The sequence below is a fragment of the Apus apus genome, chromosome 2 (assembly GCF_020740795.1).
Source record: "Apus apus isolate bApuApu2 chromosome 2, bApuApu2.pri.cur, whole genome shotgun sequence".
In the NCBI taxonomy this organism is placed as follows: Eukaryota; Metazoa; Chordata; class Aves; order Apodiformes; family Apodidae; genus Apus; species Apus apus.
The window spans coordinates 24,598,045-24,620,069 of record NC_067283.1 but is presented as its reverse complement, the minus strand read 5'-3'; the positions used below and the strand labels follow the sequence as shown (position 1 = coordinate 24,620,069).

Below are 22,025 nucleotides of genomic sequence, written 5' to 3'. Positions count from 1 at the left end.
AGCCTAAATATTTGTTAATTCATAATAGTCAGCCTAGGTGCTGTACATTGAAAACTTGTTTGTTTTATATGGATAAACCAACCCTATCAATGCAAATATTTGCTGTTGCAAACTCTTACTGCACATGCAGCTGTGGGAGGTTGCCTGGTTTGCTGCTGATTAGATTTGTAGAGTGAGCGACAGCCCTGGATGGAATCCAAATCATACTTTAATATTAATTAAACCGATGTAAGTTAATGCAGAATAAACAGTAAGCGGCAGCTAACTCAACAACTGGACTAAACTGTCCACTCTAGCCACAAGATTCTTTGTTAGAAGATGCCTGATGGATACTTCATGTTATACGTTGTTTAGAAAAAGGTAACAGAATCATAGCCAAGTTACACTTATGTTAAGGAAAAATTACAGAAAAGTTACAAGCTAGAAAGTACTAGGAAAAAAATTAAACAAGGCTCTTTAATAGCTGTTCAATATTTTTTTATAACAGAAGAGGCTGTCAAAGGAAAAGATCTTAAATCTTCTGAATACAACTTTGAAATAAGAAGAACCATCTAGCAGCATGGTACTTGTTATGAAACTGTAACTAAAGAATGTTAATACCTATATAATCTGTACATTGAATAAATTAGCTTGTTTTTATTAATTCAATGTACTTTGTATTCTCCACCTCATTTATTACATTCTGTGTCATATTTGCTGTGGCTGCCGGGGGTTGCCATAAAGTCAAAGGCAATGAAGATGGGTGCTCATCTAACAGGTGCTCCACTCCCTTTGTTCTTTGTATACACATATTCAAATCACATAAGGCAGGGGACAGGATAGGGCCTGTTAACTCATTGCTCATTTCCCTAGCAAATAAACCAGCAGCTGCAGGTCCAAGCCCTGGCTTAGAGCTGAGAAGAAGGTGGGATTCGTGTGGGACAGGATGCTTTCATGGAGCCCTTTAGCCAACTTATTTTGGGACTTACAGTGCAAAATATATTTTCTGCTTGTAGGTAAGAAACAGTATGAATTATATTTGATTGTCACTGTGGAAATGTGGGTTGGTTTTATACTTCTAAATTTGAAGATATTTCTGTTGTATTGCAATACAACAGAATTTTTTATTTCAAGAAAGTAGCCTAGAAGCTTTTAATCAGATAGGGTCACTTTATGAGTGGAGCTATAAACTTTTAGCAATTGACAAAAATTAGTGCTATCTAGATAATCTGCGTATAAAACATGGTCATCGGTTACATATTCATTGCCAACATTTTGTTAATATGTACATTATGCATTCTTTTTAACAAGTAAGGCTGGACAGGTTCTGAATCAAACTTTATAGAGCAGCTGTTACACATCTTTTTAAAAATGCATATATGTTGAGACACTGCTGATGCACTATTTTTCAGTTCATTATTGTACCTTACAGCTAATACAGAGTATTTATATATAATGTTTAAATATACTTGGTACTAAAACTGAATTAAGCTTTGAATTATCTGTAGAATGTTTTTCCATTTGTTTGGTATCTGGTTGCAGTCTTCACAAGTATACATTTGTTATCCATGCACTTGATAAAAAAAAGATGTTATATGCACTTTGACAAGAATATCCCGTCATCAAATGTTAGATAAACATATTTCTACAAACTCTTGTAGTACACTTTTTCTGTATTTGTTTTTGTAAATATTCACAGAGGAAATATATATCCTATTATAAATGTAGTGCATCCTCTACTCATTCATGTCCAAGGACAATTTTTCTTTTATCTTCTTTGTGAACTTCATATACAGTCCCATAGTTCCCTTGATTTTGAACTAAATACTTTGTCAAAAGTTTTGGCTTCATAACAGTTGAAGATTATTGCTTTTCTTCTTTAAAAATGAAAATGCTGGTTAATAAAAAAAACACAGTGAATATGGATTTTATCTCCATTGCAACTTTACTGGACTTTTGTTTTTATCTTACAAGAGTTATTGGTATGCAAGCAGAGTGCTTTAGAGTACCTGTTTGTTCACCTGGACCTCTCATCATATACCCTTTCTCAAATACACGTTTCCTAGTATGGGAAATGTGCAGCTTGCACTTCATATCATTACAAGAATCAGATGCACTGGGGGCATGACCCAAAGCCCATCAAAGACATTGACCTCGGAAGCTAAAATTAGGTCCAATAACAAAATTCAGTAGAACTTGCTCTTGGGCAAAAACCTCAAAGTGGGGAAGTGTATGCCCGAGTCACTCCTGATACAAATGGGGCTATGGAAATGGCAGGTTCCCTGGTCCATTATATCTGAGGTTTTTTCATGAATTAACATATTTGCAAAAAGTGTAAAGCTATTACCACTGATCTAGTGACATTTTACACCATATTCAATGGTTTCAGAAAGCTGAAGAGCTAAATGAATACTGGTGAGAAGCAGTTGAGAATCCAAACTCTCTTTGACAAGGACATGTGCATGTTAAACTGAAAAAACAATCAAATCTCACCAAGCAGGTTTCAGTTTATGCCGTAAACTCAAAAATTATGTCACAGTTTTTTCTTTAAACTAAAGCTGCAGCCCTTGTTTTATGTCAACAAGGATTCTGTTGTGCTTGCTAATACTAGTGATGGCAAAGTGAGATGGAAGCAAAGCACAGATCACTGAGCCCTAAATAGAGGTCATTTTGGTACAACCCACTTGCCTTACTGTTGTTATACAAAAGCTAGTTTTCAGAATTCCATCATTTTGGAGAAATGTGTGTTATATATAGAAAGCTATAGAGATAGTCCTAAATTATATGGAATCTGTGTCCAGTGAGAATGAAGTAAGAGTTTGGCACATTGTCTTGATTTCACTCTTTACATTAATTCAAGGATTCAAGGATAATAACAGTCTTCAGTTTTAACTAAAAATCAAAACTTATTAAATTAGTCTAATATTCCATACTGCAAAAGATTTGATCTCTGTGAAAGCCAGAAGTATCCCAGCGTTGCTCCTGTAAAACCCTAGCCTTCAACAGAGCACCTCTGGCAAATAACAGCTTCTCCCAGCCTCAGCCTTCCTTGCCCCTTGCCCTTCCGGCCACAGAGGAGCTCCCGTGTGCTGATGGCACTTCATGAAGCCACCCCAGCAGGGAAGGAAAGCCTGCACTCACTCAAAGCCATTCCCAAACAGACTTTTGGAGAAAATGAGGTTTCTTACCAGACCAGCTCTGGTCTTTGCTAAAAGAATTTGCTTTTCTGCAGCTCAAAATGTCTTTCTAACCTGTCACGTAAAGACAGTTTTCCCTATTAATCAAGTAGAACCAAGTTAATTTATGGTTTATATTCCCACATTTTCTAACTGAGAAGAAATTAAGTTTCCAGCCAGAATTCTCTCTTATCTTACTTTCATATGATGGTCCCAGTTTTCCTTGCTCACTAGACCTGCTTGGTTTTTTGTAATTTTCTGCACAAACAGATCTGTGAGAAACATTATTTGTTATACATACTTTATGATTACTCTGCAGCTGTTACCAGCTTCTTGTTCTCCAGCACAATTGCGTATTGACAGCAAGATAAACCCAAAAATCAAGCAATGTCATGCGTAAAGAATGATGAAGGACATGGACAGATCTTTTAATTGATCATTTACAGAGAGATGTTTGAGACATGGTTTTGACTTCATTCAAAAAGATTTAAAAATTGAAATATAGTTGATGGGTTATATGAAATCTATTTCCAACATTAATGTTGCAGATTTTCCTGAGGAATTACACTTTTCTTTTTTATGTTTTAATGGACAACAGCAGTTTAAATCTGATTTGTATCGTAAGGTTCACAGGGAGGGAATTCACCTCTGAGAAATGTTACAACAACTGATAAAAATAATCTCCCATTTACCAGGGTCTAGCAAGTCCCTAGGGTTTGCACAGCATTAGAAAACAGCATGACACAAATATTGTTAAAAAAAGGTAGGGGAAGAGGCTTCGATTTGATGTGCTTCAGCTGTTTCAGGTTTCTGATCTAGAAAAAGTTGTGCATGTGAATATCTCTCTCCTGTGCCTCCTCCACTTGAGTCTCTCGCATTTTTCCTATACTCTTCCTCCCTTTTTGTCCCATTCTTCTCCCATTTCAGGTGACCCCCAGCCATTCTTCCCCCATCAGTGTCCATGAAACCTGAAATACTGTGCTCACTTCTTTAGCCCCTCAGAAGGTGGGTTTGCCAGTTTTTCTACTAAGGGTTTTCACTGTTTTTGTACACATCACTTGAATAGTGTCCTGCCACATTTTCCTTTTGTTTCCCTGCCATGCCCTCAGAAGTGCTGTGAGCTGGCTTCTTGAGTTGTGTCTAGTATTGCTAAGCTTTATGAAAAGTGAAACCAGTCACAGGATTACTTTTTTGGGGGGTTGACTTTTTAGCTGGCTTTGTAAAATCCACTAATTCCTGAATGGACAGAATATTCGGAGATTTCTTAGATATAAGCAGTGTTCCTGAAATACAGTTAGTATATCTGACATGGTTTTCTGCACCACCCTCAACAGGATGGATAATATTGCTGGCTACCCACGAACCAGTCCCCTCTTGCAGCATCTCTGCCCTGCTACTTTTCATGCCCTTCCAGAGTACCTCTAACATTACCTTCTGGCATTACGTATTGCCATGCTAAATCTTTTACCCCCACCCTGTTTTTCTGTCCCTACCCTGACCCCAGTGACACCTTTCTTTGCTCAAGTAACAAGCAGCTGTGCACTGAAATTTGAAGATTCTAACAAAAGACATACACAGATACCTTACTATGCTACTGAATTGATATCATCTTTGCTTTTCCTGTTATATAACCTAGGAAATTAGACACAACTGAACCTTGTCATAAAGACAAATACTATCAAGGGAGAAAATGCAAGAAACAGTTATCTCTGCATTATAATAATCTTTAATAGCACAGTCATATATTTTCTACATGAAGCTCCCTCTGCTACCATTTCCAGGTGGAGGGCATAGGTACTTCAGCTGGATAGTTACTTTTTTGTTACAGGTATTGGGAAGCATGTCAAGAATAAGGCATTTCTGTAACAGGAGAGGAATAGATGGTGTGTGGTGAAAGCATTGCATGTTGCCCTGGGCAGGGCATTTTCCCTCCCTCAGTTCCCAGTGCACTCCTAGGATTACCTAACTAATATTTTTTTACATGTTGTTTTACATGTTGTAGCAAGAAGCTAAATTTAGCACTTGCATTGTGCTTTTCAGCAATACTGAGCACTCAAAGCTGAGTGTTCAAACCTGCAAGTGAAGTTGGTAAGAGTTGCATCTGCAACACACTAAACTCTGTTTGTGTGTATTTTGAAGAAACAGGTTCCTAATATTTCAAATTAATCATGCCAAATGAGCAGCTATCCTTGCTGTTGGTTTTCTATGGGCATAAATTCCTCATCTGTAAAGTCTTATTAATTATAATGGTGTTGTGAAAATGATTCATTTATGTCAACACATCACACCACTGCTGTACTTCTGAGTACTGTGGAAATCAATCACTCAGTCCTAAGAGTAAAGTTTTAATTATGTTCTATAAATGTGTCTAAAGCTGGCATGATGAAAAAATACTCTAAAATGAAACACGGGACAGCTGAAAATTAAACCAGGAGTGGCTTTTTTTTGCCCCTCCAATGGAAGCAGGTTTCTTGGACGGCAGGATTAATCATGTGGCTGAAAATTTTGCTTTTGTGCATATAAACAGCAAACTCTAATTCTGCACTTTTCTAAAGATGCAATACTTTTGCAAGCTTAGTAATGTTTCTCAAATTTAGTCTTCTATGTACAGTGTAGACAGCAATAACTATATGTCATTTTAACAAAATTCATGGGAGTACTGCTCGTTAGATTTTCAGTCAGTTTCTCAGTATAACTGGCAAAGTAAGAGTAAGAAATTTCTCCCTAAGTAAATGCAGGAAAAAAATATCTTAAATCGAAATTTGCAATCCAAGACTCATAGACAGTATAAGCTCTAGAAATTGAAAATATTTTAAAGGGAAAATACTTTCAACATTAAGGTAAATCCAAACCTTTCACCTTATGTCAGACTTCAGACAACAGAATAACCTTCTGCCCAGAAATTGCAAATGTCCTTCCTTTGGCTTTTCATAGAATCATAGGGGTTAGAATCACAGGGGTTGGAAGGGACCTCTGAAGATCATCAAGTCCAGCCACCCTGCTGCAGCTGGAACACCTGGGACAAATCACACAGGAATAGGTCTTGAAAGTCTCTGGAGAAGAAGACTCCACAAACTCTCTGGGCAGCCTGTTCAAGTGCTGGAGCTCTATAGCTAGATCCAACATCACTGAGGTCAATAAGAGTTTGCCCCCTTTCTTGAAATCTTACACACAAAAAAGTATAATCTTTAACTCTGAGAGTTTTTTCTGTGTGAGATTTTCTCATTTGAGTTTTCCAGTGTTTCCATTTGTGTTTTGGGTTTGCTTATTTGTTTATTCTTTCATTTTTATACAGGTATTTGTTCTGCCTTAAAGTTGACAGTTCCATCTCATACCATCCATGGTATTGAGGGGCAACCACTCCATCTTACTGTTGACTACAATTTCAACGCTACAGCTTCTGAAATCCAGATAATTTGGCTTTTTGAGAGGCCTCAAAGTAATCCAAAATACTTGCTTGGCTCTGTAAATCAGACAGTAGTGCCAGACTTGGAATATCAGCACAAGTTTACTCTCATACCACCAAATGCATCTTTGATGATCAATCCATTGCATATCAGCGATGAAGGCAATTATATTGTAAAAGTCAATGTCCGTGGAACTGGGACAATAGCTGCCAGTCAAAAGATTCAAGTAGCTGTTGATGGTAAGTTAGGAAAATATACTATCTTCATTTTTTAAATAAAATTGCAATAGTTTTGAAGGACTCTTTCTTAGGAACCATTTCCAATAATGTGTTACTTAATCCAATGTGATAAATCCATACATGAATAAATACAAACAATTAAGTTATGTTGTTTTCTATTGCTGTTAGAAAGAATCCTGCAACATGTCATCTTGAAATAGAATTAATATATTGACTAATGTTTCTGGAGCATAAGTAAAGTATTGAATTAGTATAGAAAACAATAATTAATAGTAAATTAAAAGACTTCCAAGAAATGTTTCATAAGGCTCTTCTGTGCTATCACTAATGAGGATGCATTAACTTTCAAATACTCTTTTTCCCTTACCAACTCTTCCCTGAGGAAATCTGTAAACATTTGCCAACTCAGGATTTTATGCTGCCTGCAAACTAGAAGACCATGGCCAGCTTTCTCTAAAAAAGGAAAAACAGAAATGAGATTTGAGGGGGCATAATTTGACCCCACGTATAAAATCTAAATTCCAGTGATGTTTTCTGCCATCTCAATATTTTTTTAAAGGAAATTCTGTCTTCTTTGCTCCTTGTAGAGGGAATAGGAAAATAGGAAAATAGAAAATAATGATCTAAACGAATGACAAGAGGCTACTGTATTTTACGGATTATGTGGAGGGAGCCCTGGAACTGTTGGTCTTGGAATATTGAAATGAATGACATAGTAGCTGATAAGGTTGTAGCTGCCATTTAACTCCCATACCTGTCTCTGTTTGCAGCCATCCTTACAACTGAATGGACAGCATATTTCAGCAGTGCCCAGTGTCAGCAAAGCTGTGGGCAGCCATACTGAGGAAGTCTCACACCAGAGGCAATGTCATGCATTGCCCTTTTTTCATTTCTGCAGGATTGCTTAGGAGGCAGGAGCTGCAGGCCATGGAATACCTGAGTGCAGCCTTTGTATTGCCAGAAGTATAAAGAGTCTAGTTTTATTTAAGTACTAGAACAATTCTTAAAGTCACCAGCTGAGAATATGGACTTAGCTTTTCAACCTTTAACCACATTTAATGAATAAAATTTGAAATCTGAGTACTTTCCGGAGAGGATGATGAGTGCTACTTGTATAATCTTGACAATGAAGACTGAAATATACTGGCTCATCTCTTTCATAACTCTTCATATCTCTTTTATTTTACAGTTCCTGTCACAAAACCAATTGTACATACTGAGCCATCTTCAGGGGTAGTGGAGTATGTAGGGAATATTACATTAAAATGTATTGTGGAAAAAGGTACAAGGGTAGTTTACCAGTGGTTGAAAAATGGGAAGCCTCTCCACGCTGGCCCCAATTACACCTTTTCATCAAACAATGCAACGGTTCTAATTGTTCCTGTTGTGAAAGAAGATATTGGGAACTACAGCTGCCTGGTATATAACCCTGTCAGTGCAATGGAAAGCGAGATAATTGCACCAACCATATATTGTGAGTATATGAAATATTCATAATTACCTTTGTATAAATTATCTGACTGGAAAGAGTGCCTCTAACTATGGAAACAGGCATAAAACAGTTGAGTAAACATTATATGTGAGCTTGCATTCAAAATGAGCTCCAACCTACAACAGGGTTAGAAGTTACTCAGTGTTACTAAGTTGTGAAGATGAGTCTGAACTGCAGAATTCAAACAGGAGCTTCAAGAATTCCACAGTGCAGTCATCTTCAGGTATGGAGAAGGTGTGGCCCGAAGGAAATAAATAATCAAATGTGTATACATTTAAATATTGTTAAAAATGGAGGCCACAAACAGAATAAAAAAGCTAAATACAGGAAGTACTAGGCTGAAGGACTGGTATTAGAGGTTTTCTTCAAGGTAATGTCTAGTCCAGTCCTGTTTAATACTTCCATTAATTACATCAGCATAAAGATATGGGAGTATTTCAATTAAATTCACCTGTGACATTAAACTGTGAGGACTGAATTACTTTGACAGAGTAATAGAACTGGCATGAAATTTGCTAGTAAAAAATAAATAGACATGCATTTTTTGAGAAGAAAAAACACAAACTTATGCTGATAAGATGGAGATGGGAAATACCTGAGGCAGCAAGCCTGGGTGACTGAGCTATCACAAGATGTCATTGAACTGGCATTGTGATTCAGGCATGAGGAAGACATACATGTAATTATAGGGCGTGCAGGCAAGTATTTCCAACAAGGAAATAAGTGGAATACTAATGGCACACAAAAGATGAGAGCACATGTAGAATACTGTGTGCAGTTCCTGCACATCCCAGAGCACTTACCTTGAACTGGAAAGAAACAGAACAGAAAGGAATGGATAAGAGACTTGGAGAACTCAGCCTTGCTTAGGAAAATCAGAGCTCTAAGAAGCATTTGCTTTCCACATGAACTGGGAAACATGAGGGAGCAGCAAAAGTTGCATAAAGACCTGTGCTGGCTAAAGAATAAACCATGAGCCAGCCATTTATTTTGACTGGAAATCAAATCACATGAGAAATTAACTGTGAACGTAGACTGAGTTCATGAGTGAAATAAGTTGTAGGAAACAAAGATTGGCTTAATCAGCATTCAAAAATTATATGTTAAATCTTAGAAAGGGCACCCTCATTTTGTTCCTTATCCCTCCTGTAATGTCAGCTCCCAGTGACAGCAAGATCTGCAAGCAGCATGGGCTGCGTATGTGACCTTGCTGGGCTCTAAACATCACGTCAAACTGTCCTTCTCAGAGTGGAGATGAAATCAGACAGGTCAGGACCTACTTTGCCACTAGCCCTGTTTGGATATAACCAGTTGGCACAGTGTGGATGGCACAGTACAAGAACTGGAACTGGTTTCCTGTCCAGCCAAGGGCCGGTGCTTGCTTTTGCGGGGCTCTGTAATCTGGCAGCTGGTGGACAGTCCATGCCCTAGACTTGTTACGATTGCAGTATCAGCACATTCAGAACCTACACCTCTCACTATGTTGTATTTTCCTCATCCTTCTTTCTTCTCTGATTATCCATTCTGCTACTTATTTCTTTTTAATTATTACTTGGAACTATTAGATGAGGGCCTGTCTTGCATCTAAAGTGCACTGTACCAGGAGAAGACAAAAAGACTGTCTAAATTATTGAAGACTAACAAGGACATTGTTAGACAAGAGCTGATCCCTTAGGTGCAGTTTATAGAATTAACAGCAATGCAGACATAAAGATGGAGATGCTGCAGAGAGTCCTAAACAGGGCAGATGTGAATTGAGTTTCCATTCCTGTTAAACAAAGGGATCATGATAAAATGCTCTACAAGGAAATAACCAGCATTGATGGAATGTGAGTTCATCCTTACTGTAATAAGTAAAAAACCCCATTCTATTATTTCCTCTAGGTAGCATATTTTTAAATGCCTGCTTTTGTACAGTCACAATCTTAGATCATTTAATGAGAGCTCCATGTGTATGAGTGCTACCTCTACTGCCTTTCTCTCTTCAATGTGCTATGAATGGACTTTATACACCTCCCCAAAGAATACCTACACAAAACTTGGGGATGCTGTATCCAGTACAGCCTGACAGCCTTCTTACAATGCAATAAAATCAGGTCAGTCTAGAAAAATACCTGCCACTGTTGGTACCTTTCAAACTGCTCTGTTCATTTGTGGCACAGCCCTTTCAGCATTCTCATTTCTGACTGGTTGCTCACAGGTCGATGATCCAGAGCACATATTGCACTGATGGGTGTCTGAGAGACTTGCACTGACAAGGTGTGTGCCCTTCAGGTGCAGTTCTAGTACTGCTTCCTCCCTTCTGCCTCACTCAACTACATGTATTTTCCAGAAAATTTGGAAAATCTTTCCAAGTTGGAAACTGAAAACCTATTTTTCACACATTGTTTTGCAGAACTTTAAAATCTGAAAGTTACTTCAGTGACCACATTTCTGGAACCTTTTTCTGATTGACTGATTTTGATTTACTCAAATATTTTGAGATTCAGCTTTTCTCCACATGTGGAAATATTGTTATAAGTATTTGCATTCTCAGAATGTACTTTTTATTTCATCAGAACTGAGGGTTTGCTTCATTCATAATTTAAAATCTAGGGAAAAAATAGTACGAGAAGACAGTGCAATGCTGAAAGCCTGCAATACTGGTGCTACTATCCATATCCAAATTAGTGATAGGAACTGGAGTCTTATTTCCTGAGGTATATGAAGTCACATAATTCAGTTTAACCTCTGCCTGCAAGAGGTAGCTTGCCTCCCAGCTCCCAGTTGTCAATAACAATCCAGAACAGGCCCCAGGATCTCTATGTGCCATATGTCATTGCTGCAGGGGAGTTACTAGGTGATGATAAAAAAAGGTCACTGGCAGTAAATACCTGCCATCTGCTTGGAAACTGTAACAGTCTCGTGATTATAGAAGCAATTGGAAATATTCCCACAGAGCAGTAAATTGTTACTCAGAACAGGTGATTTATTATTTTACAAGTCATTTAGTTAACTGGCTTTACTGAGACAAGCAGCAGATTTCTGCTGAGAATGATACTGGAAAGGAGAAGTAGAGCTCAGGGATCCATGAAGGCTGTCATTGTGGTTTTTTACTGGAAATCAAAAGAGTTTTGTTTTGTTCTTCATTTGTCATTAGTATTATTCCACTTCTCCATCAGCTATGATGATAATGCACCCCAGAACATGGCTTTTGCAGTAACATAACCCAGAAACAAATAATTTCAAGACTGGAAGAAGAGACTGTCATGGAGGCTGCAGCAGAAACTGTTGTACTATAGTGATGGCATTGAGTTTAACAGATTAAGTGGGATTTTCTTCCTTGGGAAGCTAGAATATGTTTAATCCTAGAGAAAAAATTGTTAATTACCTGGTCTCCAGAATTGTCTTTGAATCAGTTTATATCCCCGAGCTACCCAGTGTTTAGGAATCTCAGTGATGTACATGATGCCCAGGAGAGGAAAAAGACTGATCTAGGTGGAGCAGAAGGGTTACTTGATGCTTGTGTTGACTTCATCAACTTTCCAGACCTTGCCAAGATTCAACAATTTTAAGAAAACCTTTCTTTGTTGTTTTTTTTCAAACATACTTTCCCAACAGTGTGTATCAGTGTTTTTATACTGGGTTCTTTTGATTTGCAGCTTTCATACAAAACCCTGGCTACGTTGCTAGTGTTGCCTGCTTATGCTGCAGTGTTATGATACTGATAAAAAAGAAAAAGCTAATTATTATTCTTTTGGAGACTGTGACAAATATCCCACTATAGTGAGGGTGCACAGAGACTAGTCAGCTATTTTTATGATTAATCTCTGTTTACATATATCAAGGGTTATATTGTCACTGAAAACAAAAGCTAATTATTCTAAGAAAGAAGAATTGGACAGAAAAAAAACACTGAAACGCTCTGAAAAGTAAAAAAGTGTGTTCTTGCCTATAAACAGTGCCCGAGAGATTTTACTTTCATTTATGAGTAAGTCAAAGTTCAGCATGTCCCTCTCCTTTCCCATCTGAAAAAGGGAAGTAAATAAGGTCCCTCAGGTTGCCCAGGGAGATTGTGGATGCCCTCTTTCCTGGAAGTGTTCAAGGGCAGGTTGGATGGGGCCTTGCGCAACCTGGTATAGTGGGAAGTGTCCCTGCCCATGCAGGGGGGTTGGAACTAGATGATCTTTAAGGTCTCTTCCAACCCAAACTGTTCAATGATTCTATGAAATACCTATAACAAGTGAACCCCTGTAAGAGGCTGCTGTTCTGGGAGGGCTCCCATCCACACAGATGTTCAGGCTGAGTGAGGTCAGCCAAGCCAGAGTTGTGGTGCTAGGTCTGCAGTTCCCAGAAGTGCTCATTAGAGGGTCAGCTTGCTCTTGGATACGCTAAAGGAAATTACTTGGAAACTGCGGAGCCTGTGAAGAAGCAGCTGAGCATCTAGAGTTTAAAAAACACCTTGGTTCTTCAGAGTGGCCCCTGCCATGTAGGTGGAAGCAGCACTAATTCACGCTGAAGTGAATCTGTGTTGCGTTTCCCAAGTAAATATGATGCATGATGTTGGGCCCGAGACTGCAAAAATCTTACCACTAAGAAATAACTACACATGTAAAGATATAAAAAAAACCATTATCTGAAATGATCTATTTAGTATGGAAAATACTCTTACAGTATTTAAATGTATTGTTTCCCTTCCCATTTTCCTGTGAAGATTATCCTGAAATTACATAGCTCCTCAGTTTTCTGAGTAATGAACACATGACTGTTGGACAATATATGCCTGTTTTAATGATATTCAGAAACCCAACTTTCTTTCAGCACAAGGTCTTACTCTTGAAAGAAACATAAATGTTGAAATAGTAGAAACCTACTAAAGTGGAGGAAAGGTTAAAGTTTATTTTGGCAGTCATTTATGGAAAAACTTTCTGAAGTTATCTAATATACACTTCGTTATTGGATAGTTCCCCAAATAATCATTATACTGCAAAATACTACAGTAAATGTGCAGAGAAATTACTTATGCCAGTAAGCTTGGCATTCAAATAGAAAGACTCAAATATGCCCCTGAAGAACACCTGTTCCTACTTCACAGCTTTTCCAGCTGTTTTCAGGTTTTGTTCTTTTTATTGTTCTGAACCATGGATAGACCTCTGCTTTTTCCATAAACAGCAACTAGATCAGTATTAAGTGGGTGTAGTCTGATATAAACCTAGTACAGGTCAAGGTATTGAACTGAAAGCCTTTTAACTGCAATGATTGAATCCAATGCCAGCCATTCTAAAGGACAGTCTAACCTTAAGTTTAGAGAGATGCTTCCATTTAAAGTTTAATTATATCCTTTGATTTTTTTCCACTGTGTTTCCTTTTTTTTTTTTTTTTTCAATGCAGATGGACCTTATGGACTTAGAGTTAAATCAGATAAAGGTTTGAATGTAGGGGCAGTGTTTACAGTTGACATAGGGGAAGTTATACTGTTCAACTGCTCAGCAGAATCAAATCCACCAAATACTTACTCGTGGATTCAAAGGGCTGACAATACCACCCATGTAATCAAATATGGGCCCCATCTGGAAGTTGTATCTGATAAAGTGGCCCAGAAGACAATAGATTACATGTGCCGAGCTTTCAACAACGTGACTGGAAAACGAGATGAAACTCATTTCACAGTCGTCATTACTTCTGTAGGTAAGACTATTAACTGATTGCTGTAACTGTAATATCTGGCCAGGGATTCTGGCCATTCAGTAGGATCCGGGTTTACTCACAGTGTGATGTGTCATGGGAAAAGACCCACTAAGATGCTGAAATTCTGTGGGCATTTGACACTAAAATATATTTGGCCATGTGGAACTTTATCCCATGAGTAGAAAAACTTCCTTGATACTCAGACTTCATCATGACCAAGTAACATGGCAGAATTATATATCTTTCTCTCTTTCCCACTTTTTGCCTTTAAAAATGATAATGATGAATGGAGAGAATTATGTGGGAATCTGCTGCATTTCGAGATGAGCCTCTTCTCACACGAGCAGATTTTGTCCAGGGTTCACTATCCCACAGCTTTCAGGAGCTGTGAGCCCTGGGGCCACCAGGTGACCAGTACATGGGATAGTTTCAAGCATACATTGCTGGCTAAAATAACCAGGCACAGATTCACAGCACTGAAGTTCTTTAAGACTTTTCCAGTGTGGTTAAGTATTATAAGAACCTTAGTTTAGAGTATGATAATCATGCAAGTTGTGATGATGAATGTTTTTAGTACAATCTGTCTGTAAAAAACATTTCACTGTCAAATGTATGAAGCCATGGATTGGCTGCTAGGTTCTGCTGAACGCACACCTTTATTTCTCATACATTATAACCTCAGGTCCTGTATCAGATTGCATTGCACAGGAACAAAGCAGGTTTTCAGAAAATCTCCAGAAGCATACACCGAAGAACAAGATACTGAGGAAGTCTGATATCTCTCATTAATACAGGTCAATACAAGCATTTTCAGATAAGGAATGTATGCTATTAATGTTCAACAAGATAGATTAGATTGCCGTTTAGAAAATTTAACAAAGCCGTTTCACTTGTGCAGAACAAAGAGCTCAGCCATTTGTTAGTCAGTTAAACAAGGAGAGCAGATGTCCATCGTTCAGGCTGCCTTACAGATTCATCACAAATCCATGGCTTTCCATATGCTGGAAGGAAGATGAATTGCAATTTTACAATGAGAATACTGCATTTTAAATACTGTGTTTAATGGCAAAAGAAAATGCAACCAGAGCTATGTGTCAGTAGAAATAAACATGACATTTCTCCAGGAAGATCATGTAAGCTATGATAGAGATGTAAATATTCTTCATTAAGTGTTAAGAAATTCCTCCAAGATTTCCTTTCAAAGGCCAGAAAGAAGGGAAAACTCCATAGCTTACTTTATTGCACTTATAAACAGACATTTCATATTTACAACATTTTTGCCTAAGTAAAGCTTTTAAAAACATTTTATCCTGTGTATTTAAGATTAAGAAATATAAGCTTCCCCCTTTACAGCCATTTTCCTCTTGATGAGTACTTATTCAGATAACACTAAATGCTGATGTTGAGCCTACACTTTGCCATGCAGCACTGATTGACTCCAGGAGGTAGGAATTCACATACAAGGCTAAACCTTGGAGGTCCTACTCAGGTTAAATTCTGTTAGGAACTAATTAAACATACTAAGCAAAGATTATTAATATTATTCCATATTCCTTCTCCCTGTCCCCATACAAGAGTCTGGATTGTGCTTTTCAGAATACTGGAAACCCCATTTTCAGCAGTGACAGGAACTCAGATGTTTCAGAAGACCTTACACAACTTAATCCACCTAAGAGACAGAAACTCACCTATATGATCTTATAAACAGATACCTAAGTAATGCTAAAAATCATTAAGAAAACAATTACATCAATACATTAGAATTTCATCAATAATTGCACTAAGCTGTTACCCAGTTTTAGCCAAGACTAGTTAGCCGAGACTACAGGATGTATCTCATTATGGACAGAAGTCATTGCTCAGTTCTCAAGTGAAGTCAACTTGAGTGTGTTAAATGCACGTAAAGAGCACATCTTTGTTTTCTGCACTGGTATGCCTGTGGAGATAAGATTTATTCAGTCTAAATTTGAAATTACTAATTTTAAATAACATTTTTAAGGACTCATCTGATTCTCATGCTTTTGAGGGTGATTTCTGAGGAAAGCAGTACATTGAAGTAGTCTGAAAGAAATTTGGTGAAATTGCAGTGATTTTTTTTTTTTCCCATATCTTTGGGATGCATCTGGTTTGAAATCCACATATTTAATTTTTGTGATAACCACTGCACACACAGCCAGCAGAATGCCAGTGAATTCCACCATGGAGGTGTAAGTAGATGTAACGATGGTAGCTCTTCGCACAGAAGCCATCAAAGTATTGGAAATACATCCAGGTAAATAATACACATTTGAACTTTATTAATAAAGCTGGCACTGACAATTAATGCAGCATTAATTTGCCAGTATGGAATGTGACATGGCCTTTAATTACATGAATTCTACAAGATTCAGAGCAAAAGGAGGAAATTATGGATGCACAAGTGACTATGTCTGACATTTCCTAGCTTTCACATTCCTGACTGCAAATTCTATGCAGATGTTTTCCATGTGCTTTTCTGTATGTAATTATATACATATCATGTTTGTGTTGTATCAGAAAATCCTGCTGGAAAACTGCTGCTAATGTGTATCTCAGCAAAAGATCTGAGCAAAGGAAAGAAAAATTTTGGATATTTTTAGAAATTAATACAAAAAAACCCCATAAATTATTTGTTACTGATGGAATTTGATAAACAGACTGTCAGGGATCTGAAAATCTTCAGAAAACATACAATAGTTCATTTATCTCCTCCTACTCTACAGCCCTTACTGCTAGGAGCATTTCCCTGCCATCTAACACAAACTGCTCACCTAATTGCCACCTAATTTCTGGGTAGTTCAGTCTCTCCACCTAAAAATTAGAATATAAACCTACTTTTTGTGATGCTGTTATTTGTGGATTACCTTTGCTGACTTTCATTTCGCTTTAGGTAGTTCAGTTATTCTGGACTCATTACAGATATGCATATCATTGCTTTTCCAGCTCAGGATATTTGTGGGGGGGGAAATAATTTTTGGATTCACAAGAAACCAAAAGTTGTCTCGATTTTGTATCTGTATGCAGGTTTACTAGCTTCAGATAAATTTCAAAAGGTGCATTTTTCAGTGTCATTGTAGCACATTGCACAGAACAAGAGACTAAATACTGTACTCCTCATCTTTGTCACAGGATTGGAAAAGCTGGCCCAGAAAGGAAAATCTTTGCCATCTCTTGCAGTAATAACAGGAATTTCATTATTTTTGATCCTAGCTATGGCCTTTTTATTCATATGGAAAAGATATCAGCCACATAAAGGTATGTAAAAGTTAAGCATGCTCCAGCTCTTCTTTTGGACCACAAGAGCAAAAAGAATTATCTTTCTTTTTTCTTCTTTTCAGTGATACAAGAGAAGCTGCAAAGCAGGTACAAAAATAAGTAATTCGTAGGTCCTGAAATTCTTTCCATCCAGAGAATTGTATTTTATCATGTTAATTTTCTTTCCTTGTCTTATGACATCAAACTGAAAAACATGTTTATGTTTTTTAGGCCAGAGGCTGATTACAGGAAGGCACAGACATTTTCAGGTAATGATAATGAAAGAAATGTGAGCCTAAGGTCAAAATCCATTCCTGAAAAAAAAGTTAGCATCTCCACATGGAAAGGAAAGGAAGTTTGTTTTTAACTTCAGTTGCACATGTACCTTTATGTGAGATCACTTAAGATAAAGCCAAATTTACAAGTCAGTGTGGGTTTATCTCATGCTTGGAGTTCACAGCAGTGTATACCCTGCTGGCTTGAATTCTAGCTGTTCATCCCAGTTAGAAAAACCTGTATTCTGCTGTTCTTACCAATACAAAATAAATCAGGGTTGTTATGGGAAACCAGTGAGAGGTGATACACCATGAGAGGATCACACTTCTAAATGTTCATGGCACCAGTCAGTACCAAAATCATAAGATGTTAATATGACATTACAGAATATATATTTTAGCCTCTACCACATTCTGCACTACTTTTCTCTGTGTCGTCAAGATCCAGTGTGATTTTGTCACTGCCTCTTTTTCCTCTGCAATCCTTCCCACATCATTCTGATCTTGAGAAGCTGGAAAGCAACCATTCATTCTTTGGAAGGGTAGCACTTTCATCCCTATCCCTTTCTACCAAAGCCTCATAGCATAAGCTGCTACATGTGAGAGGATAGGGAAGTATACGAAGCTTAGGAAGATAAGAAAGTCACTTGAGCATGGAGAGTCCTTCACCCCAGCAAGTGATATTGGAGGAGAGAATCTCAGCACTGCCTTTAGAGCTGCAGCCTTTGGAGCCATGCCCCAGAGGCAGTGGGAGGGTAGAGAAAGAGACTCCTACTGTAACTGCAAGTTTTATTTTAAGTCCTAGATACAATTAGTCAACTGGTTAAATAATGGTACACCTATTAGAATCATGTTCTATTATTTTATTCTCAGCATTACTAAAGACCCAGGTGGTACTGCCTCACTACCACATAGATGTGCTGCGCTTATGGACTGGACCTCTTTTCCAATGGCTCCACCAAAACTGTTACTGAGGTTAGCAAAGGGGTTCTTCACTTGGTCCAAGGTATTGTAGGTAGCCAAGCACTGTGCACACCAGCTGTGCAGCTGCCCTGCCTGACTCCAAATTAGCTTAGGAGCTTGGCAGGGAAATGGTTTAAAGCAGATCAAACTACCAATATTCAGATGTTTTACAAATTAGGTCAAATTACTTTGCCAGTCATTGTTTTCCAGGTTCATATTACATCTCAATACCTTTTATGTTTTTTTTTGTTCTCACTTTAGGACATGAAAGTGCTTTGGATGATTTTGGTATATATGAATTTGTTGCTATTCCTGATCTTGCCAGTGGTTCTAGGGTATGTGATTTTACATCCTATACTGATGGCTTTCTTTTCTGTTTCTTAAGGTGTACAAAATATCTGCACTAGAATCCTTCTGTCAGTTGCCTTCTGTTGCATTTTGCAGATGTGTAGATGACACCATATCCATGGCTATTCTTTACCCAGTACTTCCTCTTTCTTTACTGCATTACTAGTTCAGTACTTCTATCAATGTTGTGCAGTAAGGAACTAACCAAGCTCTGGAGACCACAGTCTCAGTCCAGTTTTCCCATATTAAAAGAACAGTGTTGAGTAGATGGGTAGAACTGAACCACTTGTGTCACACAAGCAACTTACTGTGATGTCATTTTCTCTCTTGGCTCTAATATTGTTGTTCATGCAACATACAACTTGAGCAGTGCAGAAACATCTCAGGAAGGTATTTAAACTTTTCATTGTAAAAATATGCAAACTAAATCTCAGATATATTTCACAATTAGTTTGTTAACTTCATGTATTGCAAGGGAGGACTTAACCACAGGAATTTTGCTAGCAGAAAAAAATCCTACAACACAACTACATCTCTGCATTGTAGCTTTCTGACACTGTACAGCAGTTGGAGATTATTCTGATGTGGTGTAAAAGGACTGAGGAAAAATGAGAAATAGGGCCACAAAATTTAGAGACAACAGACTGAAACTAGGAGGGAGTAGAAGAAGGACTTTCCCTTTGCTAGCGAAAACGTTCTGGCCATACCATACCTGGCCATACAATCATGTACCTTTGGAGAGCATCACCGTGGTCAGGTAAGGGAGAGCTCTTTAAATAAGATCACCCAGGGTGACATCAACAGTCACACCTAGTTTGTTATTATGATTAGTTCTCATAATACATAATGTATTAGTAAAAAACATGCACAGACTAATAAACTCTTTCTTTGCTGAGATTAGATGATTGAGAGAGACATCTCTAGGGCTAGACTGCTATCATAAAGGTTAGTGGAAAGGACAGACTTTTACATCAGCAGAAATAAAAGACCTTTAGAAAACAGAGAAGCTGAACTCGGTCTTGAAAATTTGGGACCATAGGAGACTCTTTAAGTTTGGATCAGACCCTAAATCATCACAGCCTTAGGCACACTACACTGTCCCTTAGGCTGATCATATCACAAAGTCACATTCTTGTAGAGTTAGGGCATTAGTAGGTCAGGAGGGAGAGGTAACAAGGACAACAGCATGGATGTACAAGCAATAAATCTATTCTAATTTCCATTAAAATTTCAAGAAACAGGAGAAAATCCACTGGTTTGTGTTCAGTTATTTAGGTTTATAGCATTGCAGATAGTCAGCATCTGATCTACTGATTCATTTTAGTTAGCAGAAAAAGGGAAAAGTAAGAAGGAACGTGGAGTTGATGAAGAACTGGAGGTTGGGTATGGGCAAAAAGACTGATAATTAATTACGGATAGGGAGTCTAGGTTTTATGTTGGTATAAGAGCAGATTTGTATACTTAAAATACTGAACAATTGCATTATTACTTCATTTATGGAAATTCCTTGTAGTTCTCTCTCTTCGACATGCTGATGGGAGTTTTATGCTGAACCCTTTCCCTGGATATTTTCTCTTTTTTTACAATCTGTTCTTCTGCTTCTCTCTTTATTAAATGTTCCTTCCTTGACTTGTGGTACAGTAATATAAAATATGTGCTATATTAAATGCAAGACCTGGATTCTAAATCTTCTAAGATCCTAAATGAATGTAAAACTATTTCTTGCCTTACTATAAATGTGATGAAAAATTACTCAAAATGTAAACTAATAGAGATGAACTGTTAAATCCACATACACATCATTGATAGGGAAAAGCTATAAGTTATATTATCAATTTAATTTGTTGATTTTTTTCCCATTTTTACTTACAGTAGCAATATTCTTGGCTACTTTCAGGTTTCAAGTCAATCTGTTCCTGCCTCTGACTTTGTCCCAAGCCAGGATATGCTTAGTACCATTTATGAAGTTATTCAGCATGTTCCTGAGCAGCTGCAACAAGACCATCAACAGTAAGTTAAAGCCTGTGTGATAGCCTAAAGATAAATGCTTTTGCATCTAGAACAATTTACATTTTGGTAGCTGGTGTTTGATGCCAGAGGGGTAAGGAAGGAAAACAGGTACAAGCTACATCAGTTCCTCCACTGTTTCCTGTGCAATTCTGCACTTCAGCTAAAGACTCCAGTCTCCTGTTTCATCATGCCAGCCTTGTCTAAGCGTGAAAAACAAAAGCTAAGATGTTCAAACACAATTACAAATGACAATTCCCAAATATTTTAAGGAGTTGGCTATACTTTCATGGAACTGAGATCTCAGCACTGCCTGCTGGGCACAGTTCAAAGTAGATTAGTTGGCAGCACAGCTTCCAGACCTGCCAGTCATGTCCCATGTAGATTTGGGGGGGTTTTGATCAGCTAATCAATGACCGGTGGTTGTTTTCAGTGGTCACTGAAATATTAATAGACAATACTTGGTCATCTGAGTAAGCAATGTCTTCATTTGTGTCTTAACTAATGATTTAAAGCAAAACAGTTCTTGTTCTGCAGTACCCTGGCTAGGAACTCCACAGAAACACTTTTGCTGAATTAAATACCAGAAAGAGCACAGCACGTTGTGCTTATGCAGTTAGTGTCTGGTAGTCCTGGTTTTGTTCAGATCACCTACTTTGTGGCACTTCTTGCATAAGAAGGACGAATACACTGTGAAGTTTCTGTAATTGTGGTAGAGCTGCCGTAAGTCTGTTGTGAATATCGATGGTCTTTCTTACAAATTAAGAACAGAACATAAGACTTGATTTGGTAACAAGCCTATTATATCACATTTTTCATGTTTTCATGATGTGTTCTGTTTCTTTTATGATTTAAAAAGAAAACATGCACTCTTACCAATACAGTGATCAGTTGGCTGAGTAATCACATTCAGACCTTTCAGCATTAAAAACTGTGCAGGTTACAACTTCAAGTGTGTGTCCAGATTATGCATGCAAACATGCCACTATGCTTGTGAAAGAAAGCTGATTAGTGAGAAAGCAATAATGAGTACTAATTGAATTAAAAATGGCATTTTTGTTCTGCTTGTAAATACTTGCTTTGAACCTCAAGATTACTTTTTAAACCATATGTAAAAAATAGCATTAAAAAAGTAATTTTTTTCTTACTTATTTCTCACTAATGTATGAATCCTCTAAGAAAGGAATAAATTCAAAATA

General features: G+C 37.6%; 1 protein-coding gene across 1 annotated transcript; it reads left to right on the top strand.

Moving 5' to 3' along the window:
- Positions 1 to 925: 925 nt before the first annotated feature.
- On the top strand, positions 926 to 20,833 carry HEPACAM2 (HEPACAM family member 2). The gene is made up of 9 exons (XM_051610932.1): positions 926 to 995; positions 6,451 to 6,801; positions 7,991 to 8,275; positions 13,664 to 13,960; positions 17,108 to 17,233; positions 17,317 to 17,341; positions 17,465 to 17,502; positions 18,733 to 18,806; positions 20,717 to 20,833. Exons 1-9 carry the CDS (start codon positions 926 to 928, stop codon positions 20,831 to 20,833), a joined length of 1,383 nt encoding a protein of 460 aa, XP_051466892.1.
- The last annotated feature ends 1,192 nt before the right edge of the window (positions 20,834 to 22,025 follow it).